We start from the raw sequence: 17,048 nt of genomic DNA on the forward strand, positions 1-17,048 counted from the left end.
TCAACCAGCTATCACGCTTTTCCAGAAACCTGACTTCTCCGCTTAACCTGTGCAAATGCAGCCTGAGCTCCGCCTCTTAAGGCGTCCTGGTCTCCCCCCCCCCCCCCGAGAGGACGCGGATGGGCTGCAGCCCCACCTGGAAGGAAGGCGGGCGAAAAGCAGAGCCGGGTGCGAAGAGAGGCGGCGGCTCTTCCCACGGCAGAGGGTCGCTGCCTGTAAGGCAGGCAGGCCAGCGCGGGGCTTCCTGGGGAAGAAGGTAAGGTCCCCTTTTTGTTTTGCCTTCCGTCTCCACGTGCATGGCAGCCCAGAGGTTGCTCTCTTTGCAGGTACAGGCACTTTTGCAATTGTTTTTTGGGGGGGAATCCCTCCTGGATCTGGGACCTCGAACTTTTATTCCGTGTACCCGATTACTTGGATCCGCTGGTGGCTTTTTGAACGGGGCAGCCGGAACTTCTCGCGATTGCTTTGTCGCTGCCGGTTTTCAACCAGTTTTCGGAGTTGCATTCGGTGCCGCCTGGTAAGATACCAGAGCGTGTTGAAGGTCCCCGAAATTAATTATAGCAATGATGCTGTCACTATCAAATGCCACAATTTGCTAGGCTTTTATTTAATAGATTTGTTTGGAATATTTGACTCTTGAGTGTGTGACTGTTGGGGGGAATTTTCCATCAGAGGATGGTATACACCAGCGGTCACCAATCTTTTGGACCTCAGAGACCAATAAATTCATGACTTTAAATCCCGCGGACCACTAATATGATTTTTTTTTAAAAGATAAATAGTATTTAGTGCAATATAAAAATGCAAATAATTTTTCTGCGGACCACCAAAATTTTCTTCTGGACTACCAGTGATAAACCTTGTTTACCAACTGCCTCCTGTAGCAACCATTCTGGAAAAAAATAAGTATATATATATATTCAAAGTGTAGGGTCTCCTATCTCATCCAGACAAGTCTGGTCAGCTCTCAAAAGGTTATAGACAATGAAAAAGTTAAAAACCAAAATGAAACTTTTTTTTTTCAACATTTGCAATCTTTGCAGCATCTTTCCACCCCATGTTAATATTGTGGTTGTATATTTGATTTGTAGAGCCTCCCATCTCATCTAAGCAACTCTGCAGCTCTTAAGTAAAAAAAAAACAGCAATAAAGAGACACCTTAAAAAGCAACAAACACATAGAAACAATGCACAATCAATTTCAAAACATCACAACATCACAATCCTCAATACAAGCTCTTTAAGAGCACCCTGCCACTGCCAACCAGCCACCTGGCAGAGGGTGTCAGAGCCAGGGTTTCCTAAACGCAGAGTCAATTGAAGGTTTAGGAGGGATAATTCAAAATGGTGTATTATGCCACAATAATTTCTGAATCAAGGCACTGCTAACCTTAAAAATGTATTAAAAATCCAGGACCAATTATTTCTGGGAAATTGAAATTTCCAGGATGTTCAGATCAGTTTCATTCAGGAAAATATGGCCATAACTGACCCCCTCAGGCACACGACATGATAGCAGTATAACAGTGAGGACAATTAACCAGTGGAACAGCTTGTCTTCAAAAATTGTGGGTGCTTCATCACTGGAGGTTTTTAAGAAGAGATTGGACACTCATTTATCTGAAATAGCATAGGTTCTCCTACTTGAGCAGGGGTTGGACTAGAAGACCTCCAAGGTCCCTTCTAGCTCTGTTCCTACTCTCTCTGCCAGTTTCCCACAACCAAAGTCAGTGGGGAAGCTGGCAGGAAATTAGAAGTCGCTCCCTGTCTCACTGGTTTTTGACCTGCTGATGCTCATTCGGTTTATTTGTTTAGGTAGGTAAATATCAGCTTATTATTTAATTTTATTCGCTGATATAGATAGTCCTCAACTTATAAGTTTGTTTACTGATCTTTTAAAATTATAATGGCAGTGGAAAAAAGTGACATGACTGTTTTTACACTTATTGTTGCAGCATCTGCAAGGATCTGAGGCGACGCAGTGGTTAGAGTGCAGTACTGCAGGCTACTTCAGATGACTGCTACTTCAGTTTGGCAGTTCAAATCTCAGCAGGCTCAAGGTTGACTCAGCCTTCCAGCCTTTCAAGGTTGGTAAAATGAAGACCCAGCTTGTTGGGGGCAATATGTTGACTCTGTAAACCGCTTAGAGAAGGCTGTAAAAGCACTGTAAAGAGGTATATAAGTGCTATTGCTATTGTTATCCCCATAGTCATATGATCAAAATTTAGACGTGTTGAAAGAAATGTCCTTCTGGGTTTGGCTCCAAGTGGGGGAAAAAGACACTGGAGACATGGAGGCTGCTTGGAAAGATGGTTTATTGTTGGACAGGGCCACATGGCTTGAGCCCTGAACAGAAAAGGTGATCACATGCTTCAATGTTGGTGGAGAAGAAGAAAAAGGGCTGAAGGAGGGGCTTGCTAGGCTTTTTATATCCTGTTTAGTCCCACCTCTCTGTTTTCTATTCCTGTGTAAGAAATGTATTCTGATTGGTTGTCAGACTCCCATGGTGCCATGCAGGGGCTCCTCTCTAGGCTGTTTTGAATCCAGGTACAGATGAGTTCTCAGATGCCATGTGGAGCGTTGAATAATATCCCTTCCCCTGCAGCTGCAGTAGAGAAGTCTTTATTATGTAAAGTGGGCTAGCCTGGCCTTCTCAATGGCCTATTGACAAAGTGTGGATGGGCAGGAAGCTACAGGGAACTATTCTGTCTTTTAAAGCATGTTTCTTTCTTTTCACATCCAGAGAAATATTCTGCCTTTTCAATATTTCCTAGGATACTTCATTTTTCTGGGAAAGGGGTGGATAATAACTTCCCACAGACGCTTGGCAACTGATACCTATTTATGATGACTGCAGTGTCCTGGGATCATGTGATCACTTTTTGCAACAAGCAAAAGTCAATGAAAAAGCCAGATTCACTTAACAACCGTGTTACTAACTTAACAACTTCAGAGATTCACTTAACAGTGGCTAGAATATGTTGTAATACGGGGCAAAACTCACTTAACATCTGTCTCGCTTAGCAAAAATTTGGGGCTCAGTTCCAATTGTAAATGGAGGACTACCTATACAATTTTTCTATTTATAATGTACAATCTCCTTAGGTAATGGCAGCACCATCCAGCATTGGGATTAAAAAAAATATTGTCCACCTAATTATGCCACGTGGAAAGAGAAGACAAAAACCAGGGTCAAGAGGTGACCACAAATATCGTCGGGACGCAGCAAGGAGGAGGAGAGAACAAGAATCGGATGAGGCTAGGGCTGCTAGACTCCAGGATCAGAGAGTCAGGACAAAGAAAAAGAGAGAAAAAGAGACAGAGGAGGAAAGGCATGCCCGTCTCCAGAATGACAAGGAAAGGCAGAGGAGGAGGAGAAAGAAAGAGACGGAGGAGCAGAGGCATGCCCGCCTCCAGGATCAGAGAGAAAGAACAAGGAGAAGGAGGTTGGAAGAAACAGAGGAGGAAAGGACTGCCCGTCTCCAGAAAGACAGAGAAAGGCACAGAATGAGGAGGCGAGCAGAGACGGGGAAGAAACGGGAGGATCCACTTGAGAATATGTGGCAAAGAGAAAGTAGTGGGAAAGTTGCAGAGCACAACGCCTGCCTTCAACACCAAAGCCTCCACCGAGAAAGAGCCAAGCAAAACGCACGACTCCTATGGTGTAATATTTCTGCTAAGGTTGGTGCGATGAGCAAAGTCTGCCCTCATTGTTGAGCCTGACTACTAACTATCTTTCTTTCAAAGGATGACACACACACACACACAAGGAGTCACAGGGCTGTCTGGTTTATTCTATCCCTGTCAAATACATCTGTTTGCTGCAGTTTAATTTACTAGATTTGCCTGAAATATTCGACTTTGAGTGAGCGAGAGTGCTGGGCAGAGTTTTTAAGCAGAGGGTGATATACATGTAGACTTTGCTTACCAACTGCCTCATGCAGCGACTCATAACTTTGTGACCAAAGTAGCATTTATGGCCTTTCCACCATCCCTCAGTCACATCATTGTGATGATGATGATGATGATGTTCCTACTATTTACATAATTTGTAGCTCCTTTATCTCATCTAAGAAACTGAGCAGCTCAGAACAGATAGAAACAACAACAAAAAACAAGTTAAAAACCAGTATGAAAACATGGAAATTGTCCATAATCTTTTTTTTTTTAAATCAGATTCAGAAATATAATTCACCCTACAGTAGTTCAATGTAACCCCTTTAAGAGCTCCACACCGTTGCCAGATCTAGACCTGATGGGAAGCCATGTTTTCAAGGCCTTCTAAAGGCCGATTGGAGTCAATGGCAGGTCCTGGAAGATAATGCAGCCAAATTGTGACAAAAATAAACCTGGATTTGCGACTAATCCTCACATTTATGACTGCTGCAGCATTCTGCAGTCAATAGCAATAGCAGTTAGACTTATATACCGCTTCATAGGGCTTTCAGCCCTCTCTAAGCGGTTTACAGAGTCAGCATATTGCCCCCACAGTCTGGGTCCTCATTTTACCCACCTCAGAAGGATGGAAGGCTGAGTCAACCTTGAGCCGCTGAGATTTGAACCGCCGAACTGCAGCTAGCAGTCAGCTGAAGTGGCTGCAGTACTGCACTCTAACCACTGCGCCACTATTTGGCCTCTTCCCAACCAGCTTTTGTGACAAGCAGTTCAATGGAGAAACTGGCAGTTAAATTGTAAGTTGTGGGCATGTGATAATTCTGTTTTAGCATCCATGCCACTTCAGTTAATGATTGAAGGGGAAATGATATACCTCTTAACAGGATCATGTGATTTTTCTCACTTTGTGTTTAGTGCTTAGCAACATTTTCCAGTCTCAATTGTGGTTTCTAAGCGACGACTATTTGTATATCTCTCTCTACAGAAAATAATTTAATGTAATACTTTAGATACAACTGCCATCTAAATAAGAGTAGGGCGGAATGACCAGGCCCTAAACTAAATCACTAATCAAATAAAAGAGTTTTTTATTCCCCTTTGAAAGTTCAGAATTTCCCAGAGACAAGGGAGCTCATTGCAAGCATAGAGGACCTTGTACGTAAAGGCCTCAAACCTGAAAGCCAAAACCCTGCAAAAAATATTTTGCAAATCTGAAAGATGAATACTATAAACACAGAAAAGGGTCTTTTGATTCCTTTTATGTTGCTCTGTCCTTATTACTACTTGTTTTTTTTCCTTTCTGTAGCTGCAGGGAGGCTCAACTTCGAAGGAACAGAAGCGTGTGGTGGTATGCAAAGAAAAAAAAGGAACTGAGAATGGAGGAAGAGACCCGTTCATTGTCCAAGTCAGGACCATCAGGGACTTTTTGACCAAGGATGGCCCATCTCACATTAAGATGGAGTCACAGGAGGAAATCCACCAACGCTGGGACTCTCAAAGGCAGGAACTCTTGAAAGGAGCGGCAGGATTTCCCGCAGCACCATCTCTTTGGGAAGAAGATGCCAAAGGTTTCCTAGCCTCCTTGGGGAGAGTCAAGGAGGATCAGAGCTCTGGGAAGACCAGAGGGGAGGCTGTACCCCAAAGAGATCCGAACATCAGTGGGAAAGCTTGGATTGGTAGAGAAAAGATGGATTTCTGCATGAAGGTGAAAGTGGAAGAGACTCTGGAGGAAGTTGATCTGGAGAGTCAGGGGATCCTACCCCTCAGGCAGTTCATCCTTCAGGATGCTGAGGAGGTATTCAGCTACCCAAAAGCTTAAAAAGGAGGGGAAATGGGGCTGGGGAGAGATGGTAAAAAATTATTATAAAGATTCTTTTTCATAATTGCCGTCACTGCGAATGGTTGCTAAATGTGGGCTACAGCCACCGTTTCACTGACCTTATTGCCAGCCCCAATTATGGTCTCTCTGCACTCTTTCATTTCAAATAATATTATAATATTACTCTGCCTAGCTTTATGTAAAACAACTAATCCTCAGGTTAGGAAGGTGTTTGGAACTATAATTTTTCTTTGTCTCCTTTGTTCAGTGCCATCATAACTTTGAATAATTGCTGAATGAGTTCTGTAATGTGAGGACAGCAGTACTTGTACCATGTTTCTCTGAAAATAAGACAGGGTCTTATTTTCTTTTGAACCCACCCACCCACCCCCCGAAATAAGCACTTGGCCTTATTTTCGGGGAGGTCTTATTATTTAGGGGGGCGCAGGAGGCAGCAAGCATGGTCATCTCATGGCTGCTGCTGTGTTGCAATGTTTTCGGGGGAGGGCTTATTATAGTGCATGCGCTCAAAAGCCCGATTAGACTTATTATCCAGGGAGGTTTTATTTTCAGGGAGACACAGTAGCAATAGCACTTAGACATATACCACTTCATAGTGCTTTTACAGCCCTCTCTAAGCAGTTTACAGTCAGCATATTTCCCCCAACAATCTGGGTCCTCATTTTACTCACCTCAGAAGGATGGAAGGCTGAGTCAATCTTGAGCCTGGTGCGATTCAATCTGCCAAAGTGCTGGCAGCCGGTGATCAGCAGAAGTAGCCTGCAGTACCACACTCTAACCACTGTGGCACTGCAGTAAACCAAATGTTCATACATTTGAGTTTCCATTCAATCTTTTTTTTTCTCCTATTTACGCTACTTGCAAATACTGTACCCAAACACACATGGTATTAAACAGAGGCTTTAAAATATTCTTGTTATAAATTCTAAGAATGCTATCCAAAGATTTAAAAAGTAATAAATTATTACAATTTTTTAAATGGAAAAAATATATTAGAATTAACATCTTTGCAATAGAATGTACAAAATTTTGTTAAAAACACCTACTTCAGGGAGGATACGAGAAATTGAGTCTGGAAGGCTGAAGTAAAGTTGCAAGCACCGTCGCAGACGTCTAAACTACCATGATATTCATCTACTAATCATTTTACTTAATGATATGATCCTTGAATAGATTGAGGATTGGTTATAATCGCAAGGGTCCTTTTTCAAGAGGCAGCTGGACTTTCTGGTTTTTCTTTGAAGACGTTTCGCTTCTCATCCAAGAAGCTTCTTCAGCTCAGAGCTGAAGAAGTTTCTCGGATGAGAAGCTAAACGTCTTTCAAAGAATAACAAGAAAGTTCAACTGCTGCTTGAAAAAGCACCTTTGGGACAACCATGACCTAGACGACTGCGAATCTCCATAGACATTGACATTTTGAGACCTTTCTGACCTAGTTTTATCCAGGTTAGAACTGTATAAAGCCCACTTTTCTAACCAGCATGGTTCTGATGAAGTAGGGAAGTTTTTCTTTTTTTTCTATCTCCCCCAATTGGCTTCAGCGTTATTCATCTTGGAGGGAATAGGAAGCATACCTGGTGGGTCTTTTCTGCAGGACTTTGAGTTGAATCAAATTTGCTTTTGTTTTTTCAGGCACCCCAAACCCTGGAGGATACGAAGCTAAAATCTCCCAAATTAGAGGAAGACGCCTTGGAGATTGTGAAGGTGAAGCTTCCCTGAAGATAAAGCAAGAGAATGATGGGGAGGCCGACTCCCTACCATGTTTTCCTGAAAATAAGACCGGGTCTTATTTTCTTTTGACCCCTGAAATAAGCGCTTGGCCTTATTTTCAGGGAAGTCTTATTATTTTTGAGGTGCAAGAGGCATCAAGCATGGTCACCTCATGGCTGTTGCTGTGTTGCACTATTTTTGAGGAGGGCTTATTTTCGGTGGAGGGCTTATTTTCAGGGAAACCAGGTAGGTGAGGATTCAGAATGTCAATCATTGCGAACATTCGTGTGGGCCAAGATAGTTCTCTCTTTTTGAAACCCAAGGAATTGCCAGCATCTTGTGGGAAGATCTGAAGAAGAAGTAGATGTTTGGAATACTTTAATGAAAAGAGTCAGTAAATTATTTTTCTTGTTTTCTGGGATTTTAAGGAAAGCCATAAATCCAACGGGGTCACACAGGCACTCAGGAAATAAAACTAACAAAACTTTCCTGCCTGAAGAATGCGATCAAAACTAAAATGAAGTCAATTTTCAGTGTGGGAAAAAGATCAAAATTAAGAGGAGCCAGAGATGGTGTGCAGCCATCAGTGTTCCCAGATACTATACATTTGAATGTAAAGCATAAACTGAACAAATACTTACACTTTTATAAAATTAATAACATGCCCTCCATTATTCAACAGGGGAGCATTCCCACAAGAAAAAAATTATTATAGCTGCTCAGAAAATGGGATGTTTTAGTTGGAAAACAAATCTCATGAAGAACAAGGGGATGAATACAGCAGAGAAGCCTTATAAAAGCAGCAAAGGTTTCAATGCAACATTTGGTTAAACATAACAAGACTCTCACAGGAGAGAAGTCCTACAAATGCACCAAATGTGGAAGAGCTTTTGTGGAAAAGGAGGTTCTGGTCAAACCCCTGAGGATTCATATGGGAGAAAAGCTACATAAATGTTCTAGCAGCAGGAAATGTTTTATTGGGCAAGATGCCCTCATCCAACACGACAGGACCCATACAGGAGCTGAGGTGGCGCAGTGGTTAGGGTGCAGTACTGCAGGCCACTTCAGCTGACTGTTATCTGCAATTCAGCAGTTCTAATCTCACCGGCTCAAGGTTGACTCAGCCTTCCATCCTTCCGAGGTGGGTGAAATGAGGACCCAGACTGTGGGGGCGATATGCTGACTCTGTAAACCGCTGAAAGCCCTATGAAGCGGTATATAAGTCTAACTGCTATTGCTATTGCTATATAGGAGAGAAGCTACAATGGATCCCCAAGTTTGAGACAAGGTTCTGGATCAGCTGCTCCTTTGAGAAACTACAAGTGTTTGGAAAGCTTCAGTGGGGGAATGTTGCTGGTGAAACATGGGAAGATCCACATGGGTGTAAAACCTTACCAAGTGCTCCAAGTGTGGGCAAAGCTTTTGAACCAGTTTCTAGTTGAAAAGACAAAAAGACACACAGGTGAGAAGTCATGCCAGTGGTTACACTGCAGGTAGATATTTAGTTAGACATCAAAAAACCCATGATCCATGTGTGGGCCATACAGAGAGATTCCGTATCGTCAGGTGTTGGAAAAGCTTTGTGTCTGGCACACATCTTAGGAAGCATATTATACACCACCCAGGTAAGAAATCCCATAAGTGCTCAAACTGGGGGGAAAGCATCAGTAAGAAATCCAACTTGGTGGTCTACGAGTGGATTCATACCAAAAAGAAACCACATGGATGATCCGTGTATGCAAAAAGTTCTGTATTTCTTTCACGTTTCATAAACCCGTGAAAATCCACCCAGGAGGGGCATCAGGGCAGGATTGGTGTTCAGATCTAACACACAGTCTTAGAGATTGTGGGAAATATCCAGGGATGATACTAGCACTGGAGTGAATCAGCAGGAAGCACAAGGGAGGTTGGTAGATTTTAAAAATATCAACACATTACAGTGTTATAAAGAAGTACTTGTTTCACACCAAAATTCTTTGTTCAATTTCTCAGGCTGCAGGCAGGTTAGAAAACACCTTTTTCTGAAATTTTGGTAAGAGGTTGGCCTCGACCTACGACCAAAATTGAGCCCAAAATTTATGCTGCTAAGGGAAACATTTGTTAAGTGAGTTTTGCCCCATTTCTTGTTAAGTGAATCATTACAGTGGTTCAGTTAGTAACATTGTTATTAAGTGAATCTGGCTCCCCTGTTGACTTAGCTTGTCAGAAGGTCACAAGAGCGGATCACTTGAACCTGGGACACTGCAACCGTCATAAATATGAACCAGTTGCCAAGCATCTGAATTTTAATCATGTTACTAAGGGGACCCTGCAATGTTCACAAGTGTGAAAAATGATCGTAAATCAAATTTTTTCAGCGCCATTATAACTGAACAGTCACTAAATGAACGGTTGTAAGTGGAAGACGAGACGGACTCGACTGAACAGATCAGTGCATCAAGATCTATAAGAGATGTTGCTCTCCAATATCAGGCACAACCTTCCTGAATACGTATGTAGTGCATTCGTGAATATATTTGTCCTCTGTAGAGGATTTGGGAGAGGAACTGCAGCCTAACAGCAAAACTTATTCAGTAGGGAATCTTTGGGTGGCAAAAAGCGATTTTCTCCCCCTAAAAGTGCCCTCCTAGGCACTTGAGCTCTGGTGATGTCCTGGTTAGCATGCAGTATTGTAGGCTAACTCTGTCCACAGTCTGGAGTTCGATTCTGATGGGCTCAGGGTTTACTCAGCCTCCCATCCTTCTGAGGTCGGTAAAATGAGGACCCAGTTTCCCCATATTGGGAGAAATATGCTGACATTGTAAACTGGTCAGAGACTGCTGAAAAGCACCATGAGGCAGTATATGTCTAATTGCTATTGCTATAGGCCCACACCCATCCCTCCCCTTCTCCCTGCTCCTTACATTTTATCCCTCCTATGATTGGATGAGACTGCACGGTTGTGACTTTTTTTACTACACCCTGTTTTCTGTGAAAAAAAGTTAGCAGTCCTAATATGCTTAAAAGTTTCTGAAACGAAACTTAAGGGTTTGTTCTTGTTAATACCACTTTATAATGCCTTGGTAAGGCCACACTTGGAATACTGCATCCAGTTTTGGTCACCACGATGTAGAAAAGATGTGGAGACTCTAGAAAGAGTGCAGAGAGGAGCAACAAAGATGATTAGGGGACTGGAGACTAAAACATAGGAAGAATGGTTGCAGGAACTGGGTATGTCTAGTTTAATAAAAAGAAGGACTAGGGGAGACATGATAGCAGTGTTCCAATATCTCAGGGGTTGCCACAAAGAAGAGGGAGTCAAACTTTTGTCCAAAGCAGCTGAGGGCAGAACAAGAAGCAATGGGTGGAAACTAATCAAGGAGAGAAGCAACTTGGAACTGAGGAGAAATTTCCTGACAGAACAATTAATCAGTGGAACAACTTGCCTCCAGAAGTTGTGAATGCCCCAACACTGGAAGTCTTTAAGAAGATGTTGGATAGCCATTTGTCTGAAACGGTATAGTTTCCTGCCTAGGCAGGGGGTTGGACTAGAAAGCCTCCAAGGTCCCTTCCAACTCTGCTGTTGTATTGCATTGTATTGTTCTAAGAACAAAACTTGTTAAACTTGTAAAAATGTTGGAAACAGACCTATAACCACAATGTAGTGCTGGAAATATATTTTACTGTTTTGCTGCACTGAGTTTGTAGGGAAAAGAATGTACCGTACATTGCAGAAATAAAACTATAATTACTGCTGTTCACAAAATGCACACTCTCATTATCTTACCCTTTCAGTTCCGTTCATTTTTCTTCCTCAAATAATCCTCAAGATCCCTTATTAAGCCCCAATCTGCAAATGTTCATCAGATGAAATCTCAGGCTGATTTTGGCTGGATTGAGAAGCTAACCATAGTGACTTGGCTTAGAATTGGGATGGGAGGAGGGGTGAAATGCTATTGGTTTGGATCAGTAGTAAAAATGCTACTGGTTCGCCCGAACTGGTAGTAAAAAGAAACCAGGTTCAGGCGAAAGCAGGATTTCCTGCTTTCTAGCTAATCTAAATCACATAGCACAGTGGATTCCTCCCCTCCTCCCCCACTTTTCGCTTACCTTACCTTTTTGACACACTGTGCATGTAGTGGCGCAAGCACTCACACTGCTACCAAACCAGTAGCAAATGTAAGTGGATTTCATCCCTAGATGGGAGACCACCAGGAAACCCTTTAGAACAGGGGTGGTCAATCTTTTTATACCTACCGCCCACTTTTGTATCTCTGTTAGTAGTAAAATTTTCTAACCACCCACCAGTTCCACAGTAATGGTGATTTATAAAGTAGGGAAGTCAATTAAATTAAAAAAAGGAAAGTGCTTCAGTATCGGACAAAACCCCTACCGCCCACCATGAAAGCTGGAACGCCCACTAGTGGGCGGTAGGGACCAGGCGGACTACCACTGCTTTAGAAGAATCATCCCAGGAAAACCTAGTAACAATTTACCTTCCTTTGTTTTGTCAAGGAAGCAAAGTAGACTTATCTTGTAGTAAACCATCAAAACTTGACGGGTTCTTGTAAAAGTTCATCCATAAATAAGTAGGCTGGTCCATATGGACCTTCTGTAAGGGGAAAGAGTGGCAGAATCTGGGGACAGAGTTAAAAGAGGGAATCCGCCTAGAATCCGTATGTAGCCACAAGCAAACAAAGTTCAACCATCCTTGAATTCTGTTGACCCTTATGGAACTCCTGGTGTGTCCTAACCGCTGGTTGAAAATACTCCTGTGCACAGGCACAAGCAATAAATCAGTTTAATTTGATTCATTTGACCTTCCTGTGTCTTTCGCACCTGACACCTTCAGCAGCCAGGCATCTCTGGATATCAGCTGGTAGGGATGGATTTCTCATAACACCCACACTCATACCCCTCCAGAAACAAAAATTTCCACGCTTAAGCTGTGCAAATGCAGCCTGAGCTTTGCTCAGTAAAGCTGTAAGATGAGGCCACGCGATCCTGCGCTTAGCAATCAGCCCCTTTGCTTAAGGATGGAAGGGAAAGTGACACCATAACTCTCATGGTCATGTGATTTTACTGCTTAGCAACCGTGATGCTTTTAACAACCTGATTTCCAGGCTCATAAAAAGGGGATTTTATACCCTTTTGAGAGGCTAGATTTCCTCAGAGACAAAAAGAGCTCGTTCCGTGCTCGCACAACCTTGTATGTAAAGGCCCCAAACCTGCAGGCCCCAATTGTATTACTAGTTCAGTTTTTATTCGGAAGCTATAGAAAGTTGGAAGCCCTCGGCAGATAAGCGGCTGCCTCCAGGTGGGGAGAGACTGAGGGGATATGTGCCAATGTAGAGGAGACGCCAGGTGGGTTGGGGAGCATACAAGTGTATGAGCTTGGGTGCAAGGGTGCAAAGGGAGGGCAGCAATGGTGAGGGAAAATGTACAACGGTGTGGGGAAGGTGCATGTGAGATGGCACCTGGATTGGGAAGGGTACGGGGGATTGTGAGTGGGTATGAGGATGGCATCCGAGCCTCTCCATTCCTGGCAAATAGATGGAGAAGAAATGAAGGTAGTGACCGATTTTATTTTCCTGGGCTCCAAGATCACCCCAGATGGGTACCGCAGCTAAAAAATTAAAAGACGCTTGCTCCTGGGGAGGAAAGCTATGGCAAACTTAGACAGCATCCTAAAAAGCAGAGACATCGCCCTGCCAACAAAAGTGTGTATAGTCAAGTCTATAGTTTCCCCAGTTGCAATGTATGGCTGTGAAAATTGGACCATAAGAAAGAGCACCAAAGAATGGAGGCCTTTGAACTATGATGCTGGAGAAGACTCCTGTGAGTCCCTTGGACTGCAAGGCGATCCAACCGGTCAGTCCTAGAGGAGATCAACCCAGACTGCTCTTTAGAAGGCCGGATCCTGAAGAGGAAACTCAAATACTTTGGCCACCTAATGAGAAGGAAGGACTCACTGGAGAAGAGCCTAATGCTGGGAACGATTGAGGGCAAAAGAAGAAGGGGACGACAGAGAATGAGGAGGCTGGATGGAGTCACTGAAGCAGTCGGCATGAGCTTAAATGGACTCCAGGAGATGGTAGACGACAGGAAGGCCTGGGGGAATGTTGTCCATGGGGTCACGATGGGTTGAACACGACTTCACAACCAACAACAACAACATGAGGATGCAACGGTGGGTGGCAATGGTCAGGGAGGGTACACAGGTATGCAGGTGGGTTAGCGAGATGAGTGAGCCCAGAGAAGGGCAACAAAAATGGTGTAAACTCTGAAGGAAAAAACGTATCAGGAGAGATTGGAGGAACTGAATATATATTGCCAGGAGAGAAAGAAGGGGCCTGATTGAAACTTTTAAAGTTATTAAAGGTGGGTACAAGGATCTAGATGGCAGTGATTTTTTAATATTAAGCAAACATCAAGAACACGGACATAACAAAGGTGATTAAGGGACTGAAGGCTGAAACATATGAAGATCGGTTGCAGGAATTGGGCATGCCTACTATAATGAAAATTAGGACTAGGGGTGACATGATAACAGTGTGCCAATGTCTAAAGGGCTGCCACAAAGAAGCGGGGATCAGCCTGTTCTCCAAAGCACCTGAAAGCAGGACAAGATGCAATGCATGGATACTACTACTAATAATAGCTGCGGTGGCCTAAAGGTGGAGCTCTTGCCTCACAATCAGGAGGTTTTGAGTTCGATTCTAGGTAGAGGCAGATATAGGTTCTACTGCTTGGGCAGGGGGTTGGACTAAATGACCTGCCAGGTCCCTTCCAACTTACTTAATCAAGAAGAAAACCAAATTAGACCTAAGGATTTTCCTAAACATGAGAACAATTAACCTGGGGAACAACTTGCCTTCAGAAGCTGTGGGTGCTCCAACACCGAAGGCTTTTAAGAAGAAACAGGACAGCCACTTGTGTGAAATGGCATCATTTGCTTGAAATGGTACCGGATTTCCTGCTTGAGCAGGGGATTGTATTAGAAGACTTCCAAGGTTCCTTTGAACTCTGTTATTCTGTTAATTCTGTTGTTCTGTTAACCACAAACTGACAGGAGGGAAGTTCAAAAGTAATGTTAGAAAGTATTGCTTCAGAGAAGGAGGAACGGAAGCTTGGAACCAACTTCCAGCGGAGGTAGTGGGGTCAACCTCAGTAACTGAATTTAAAAGTGCTTGGGATAAGCACACGTCCATCATCAATAAAATTTTAAAAATAATAATAAACGATAATAATTAAAACTAATTAATAAATTAATTATTGTAAAAAGAAAAGAAAAATTCAGAGGGCAGAGTTGAAGGAACACTATTTATTTATTTTTTTGCCTGCCACCAGTTTTCTGTTTAATGCTTGGGATGATGTTCATATAAATGGTTTATTTATCCATATAAATAAACCATATAAATGGTTTTCTATGTTTTATGGTTGGGATGATATCCAAGGATGCGTGAATGACAGATAAGTAAATTTATTTACAAGTAGTCCTCGACTTAACAACACTCAGTTTAGTGACACTTCGAAGTTGCAACAGCACAGAAAAAAGTGACTTGTGATCATTTTCCACACTTACAATGTTGCAGCATCCTATTGTCACATGATCAAAATTTGGATGCTTTAGCAACCGATTCATATTTATGACGGTTGCAGTGTCCCGGAGATCATGTGATCCCCTTTTTGTGACTTCTGACAAGCAAAGTCAATGTCAGAAGCCAGATTCACTTAACAATCGTGCTACTAACTTAACAGCTGCAATGATTCACTTATCACTTATCAACTGTGGCAAGAAAGGTCATAAAATGAGGCAAAATTCATTTTACAAATGTAAAGATAGCAACATACATTTGGGGCTCAATTATGGTTATAAGTCGAGGGCTGCTTGCATTTTTTTTTTTATTTCTACAATTGCCCATCTCAACAAGTGACTGTTGTTCATATCTCTGAAAGGCTGACCCAATGGATCATGGTCTGTCTAGTATACTATTCAAATCCTCATTGAGATTATTGGTTTGTCTGTTTGGAAATGCTGGCTGGGGAATTCTGGGAGTTGATGTCCGGACATCTTCAAGTTGCCAAGGTTGAGAAACACTGAAATATAGGCTTTTATTTAATATATTTGTCTGAAATATTCGACTTGGCTATGTGATTCTAAAGAGAAAATATTTTGGAAATCTTGAAGTACAATTAATCCTGTAGGAGACGACCAGGCTGGGCCCCAGGGAAGACTAAAATGTGCCATCAGTTATGAGTCCCTGTGTGTCCACAAGAGATCTAAGCCCAGCCAACCTTGAATGCCTTTCTTAATTCCCACTAATCTCCCTTGGCCATTAGTAGCTCAGATTCTTGTAGAAAGCTTAAGCTTGCAACAAATCTTTATTGCATTGTCTGAATTTCCCGATTTCTCCAGCACTTGACAAGTCCTTGAGCTACGACTTGTACCTCAGGACAGTAATAAATCAGGACACTCATGCATCCAGCCTGATTTCCTGATCTTTTTGTGGTGGTTATTAACTGAAGCAATTGCTGTGCTGTGGGCCAGTTTTGCCAAAAACCGGCAGTAAATGCTGGTTTTCGGCAAACGGTTGTAAAAAACGTAAATGTGGCCCATTTGCCAAGCACCTGAGGTAAAATTCCATGGACATGCAGTAGATGGCCATTGGAACTTAGAATCTGTATCATAAATATCTCCATTGTAACTTTGGATGTTAATTGAGGGAGGACTACTTATGATGAATATTAGAGATGCAGGAGAGGTGTTTTTATGCTTTCCACATTGTGTGGTCCACGTTACTATTTCTTCCTTCCTTTTCTTTTCCCTCTTGGAATTGCAGGGAGGAGCAACTATGGTGGAAGCTTGTGGTATCCAAAGAAGAGGAAAGTGAGAATTGGGGACAGGAACCTCGGGGATTATTTGACCAGTCCATCCCAGGTTAAGCTGGAGTGGGAAGAGGAAATGCACCAATATTTGAACTCTCAATGGCCGGAACTCCTGAAAAATGTGGCGGCAGCTCCTCCATTGGAGGTCGATGCCAAGGACTTCCAGTATAAGACGCACCAAGATTTTGAAGAGGCAAATTAAAAAAAAAGTTTTTGCACTCTGCAGGCCTCCCAAAAACGATCCATTTTTTGCAAAAACGGGCACGTTTTTTGTCAAATAAGGGGCATGCATAGCCTTTAGGAGTCTTATAGGGTGCTCCTGGGGGTTGGGGCGGCAAAAACAAGCAAGAAATGGCTCATGTTTTGCTCATTTTTGCCCTCCCCAGTCCCCAGGGGCACTCTGGAAGCCTCCTAAAGGCTATGGATGGCCATTTTAATGAAGGGGGTGGGGTTTCGGGAGGCCAAAAATGCTGTATTCAGTGTATAAGACTCACCCAGATTTTCAGCCTCTTTTTTGAGGGAAAAAGGTGCATCTTATACTCCGAAAAATACGGTAGGTTTTCCCAAAGGGGCTTTTTCAGGAGGCAACTGGACTTCCTTTGTTTCAATTTGAGAAGCAGACAACACAGAGCCATCCCCAACAACCTACGCCTATCTTCAACAGTGAAGGGACACAGGGCAGAAAACCTCCGGCAGCCAAGAAGGCTCCGCCCCCCATTTGCACTAAATGGAGTTTT

The 17,048-nt window shown here is 42.9% G+C and overlaps 1 protein-coding gene across 1 annotated transcript; it reads left to right on the forward strand.

Annotated features, from left to right (window-relative positions):
* Positions 1 to 1,958: 1,958 nt before the first annotated feature.
* Positions 1,959 to 7,729, forward strand: LOC106548077 (uncharacterized). The gene is made up of 4 exons (XM_087711768.1): positions 1,959 to 2,173; positions 3,105 to 3,680; positions 5,200 to 5,569; positions 7,366 to 7,729. The coding sequence occupies exons 2-4, from the start codon at positions 3,108 to 3,110 to the stop codon at positions 7,695 to 7,697; spliced, it is 1,275 nt and encodes a 424-aa protein (XP_087567894.1). The 5' UTR covers positions 1,959 to 2,173; positions 3,105 to 3,107; the 3' UTR covers positions 7,698 to 7,729.
* The last annotated feature ends 9,319 nt before the right edge of the window (positions 7,730 to 17,048 follow it).

Source organism: Thamnophis sirtalis, unplaced genomic scaffold (assembly GCF_051295495.1).
Source record: "Thamnophis sirtalis isolate CommonGarterSnake01/CBP01778 unplaced genomic scaffold, rThaSir2_p1.2 scaffold_3, whole genome shotgun sequence".
Taxonomy (NCBI): domain Eukaryota; kingdom Metazoa; phylum Chordata; class Lepidosauria; order Squamata; family Natricidae; genus Thamnophis; species Thamnophis sirtalis.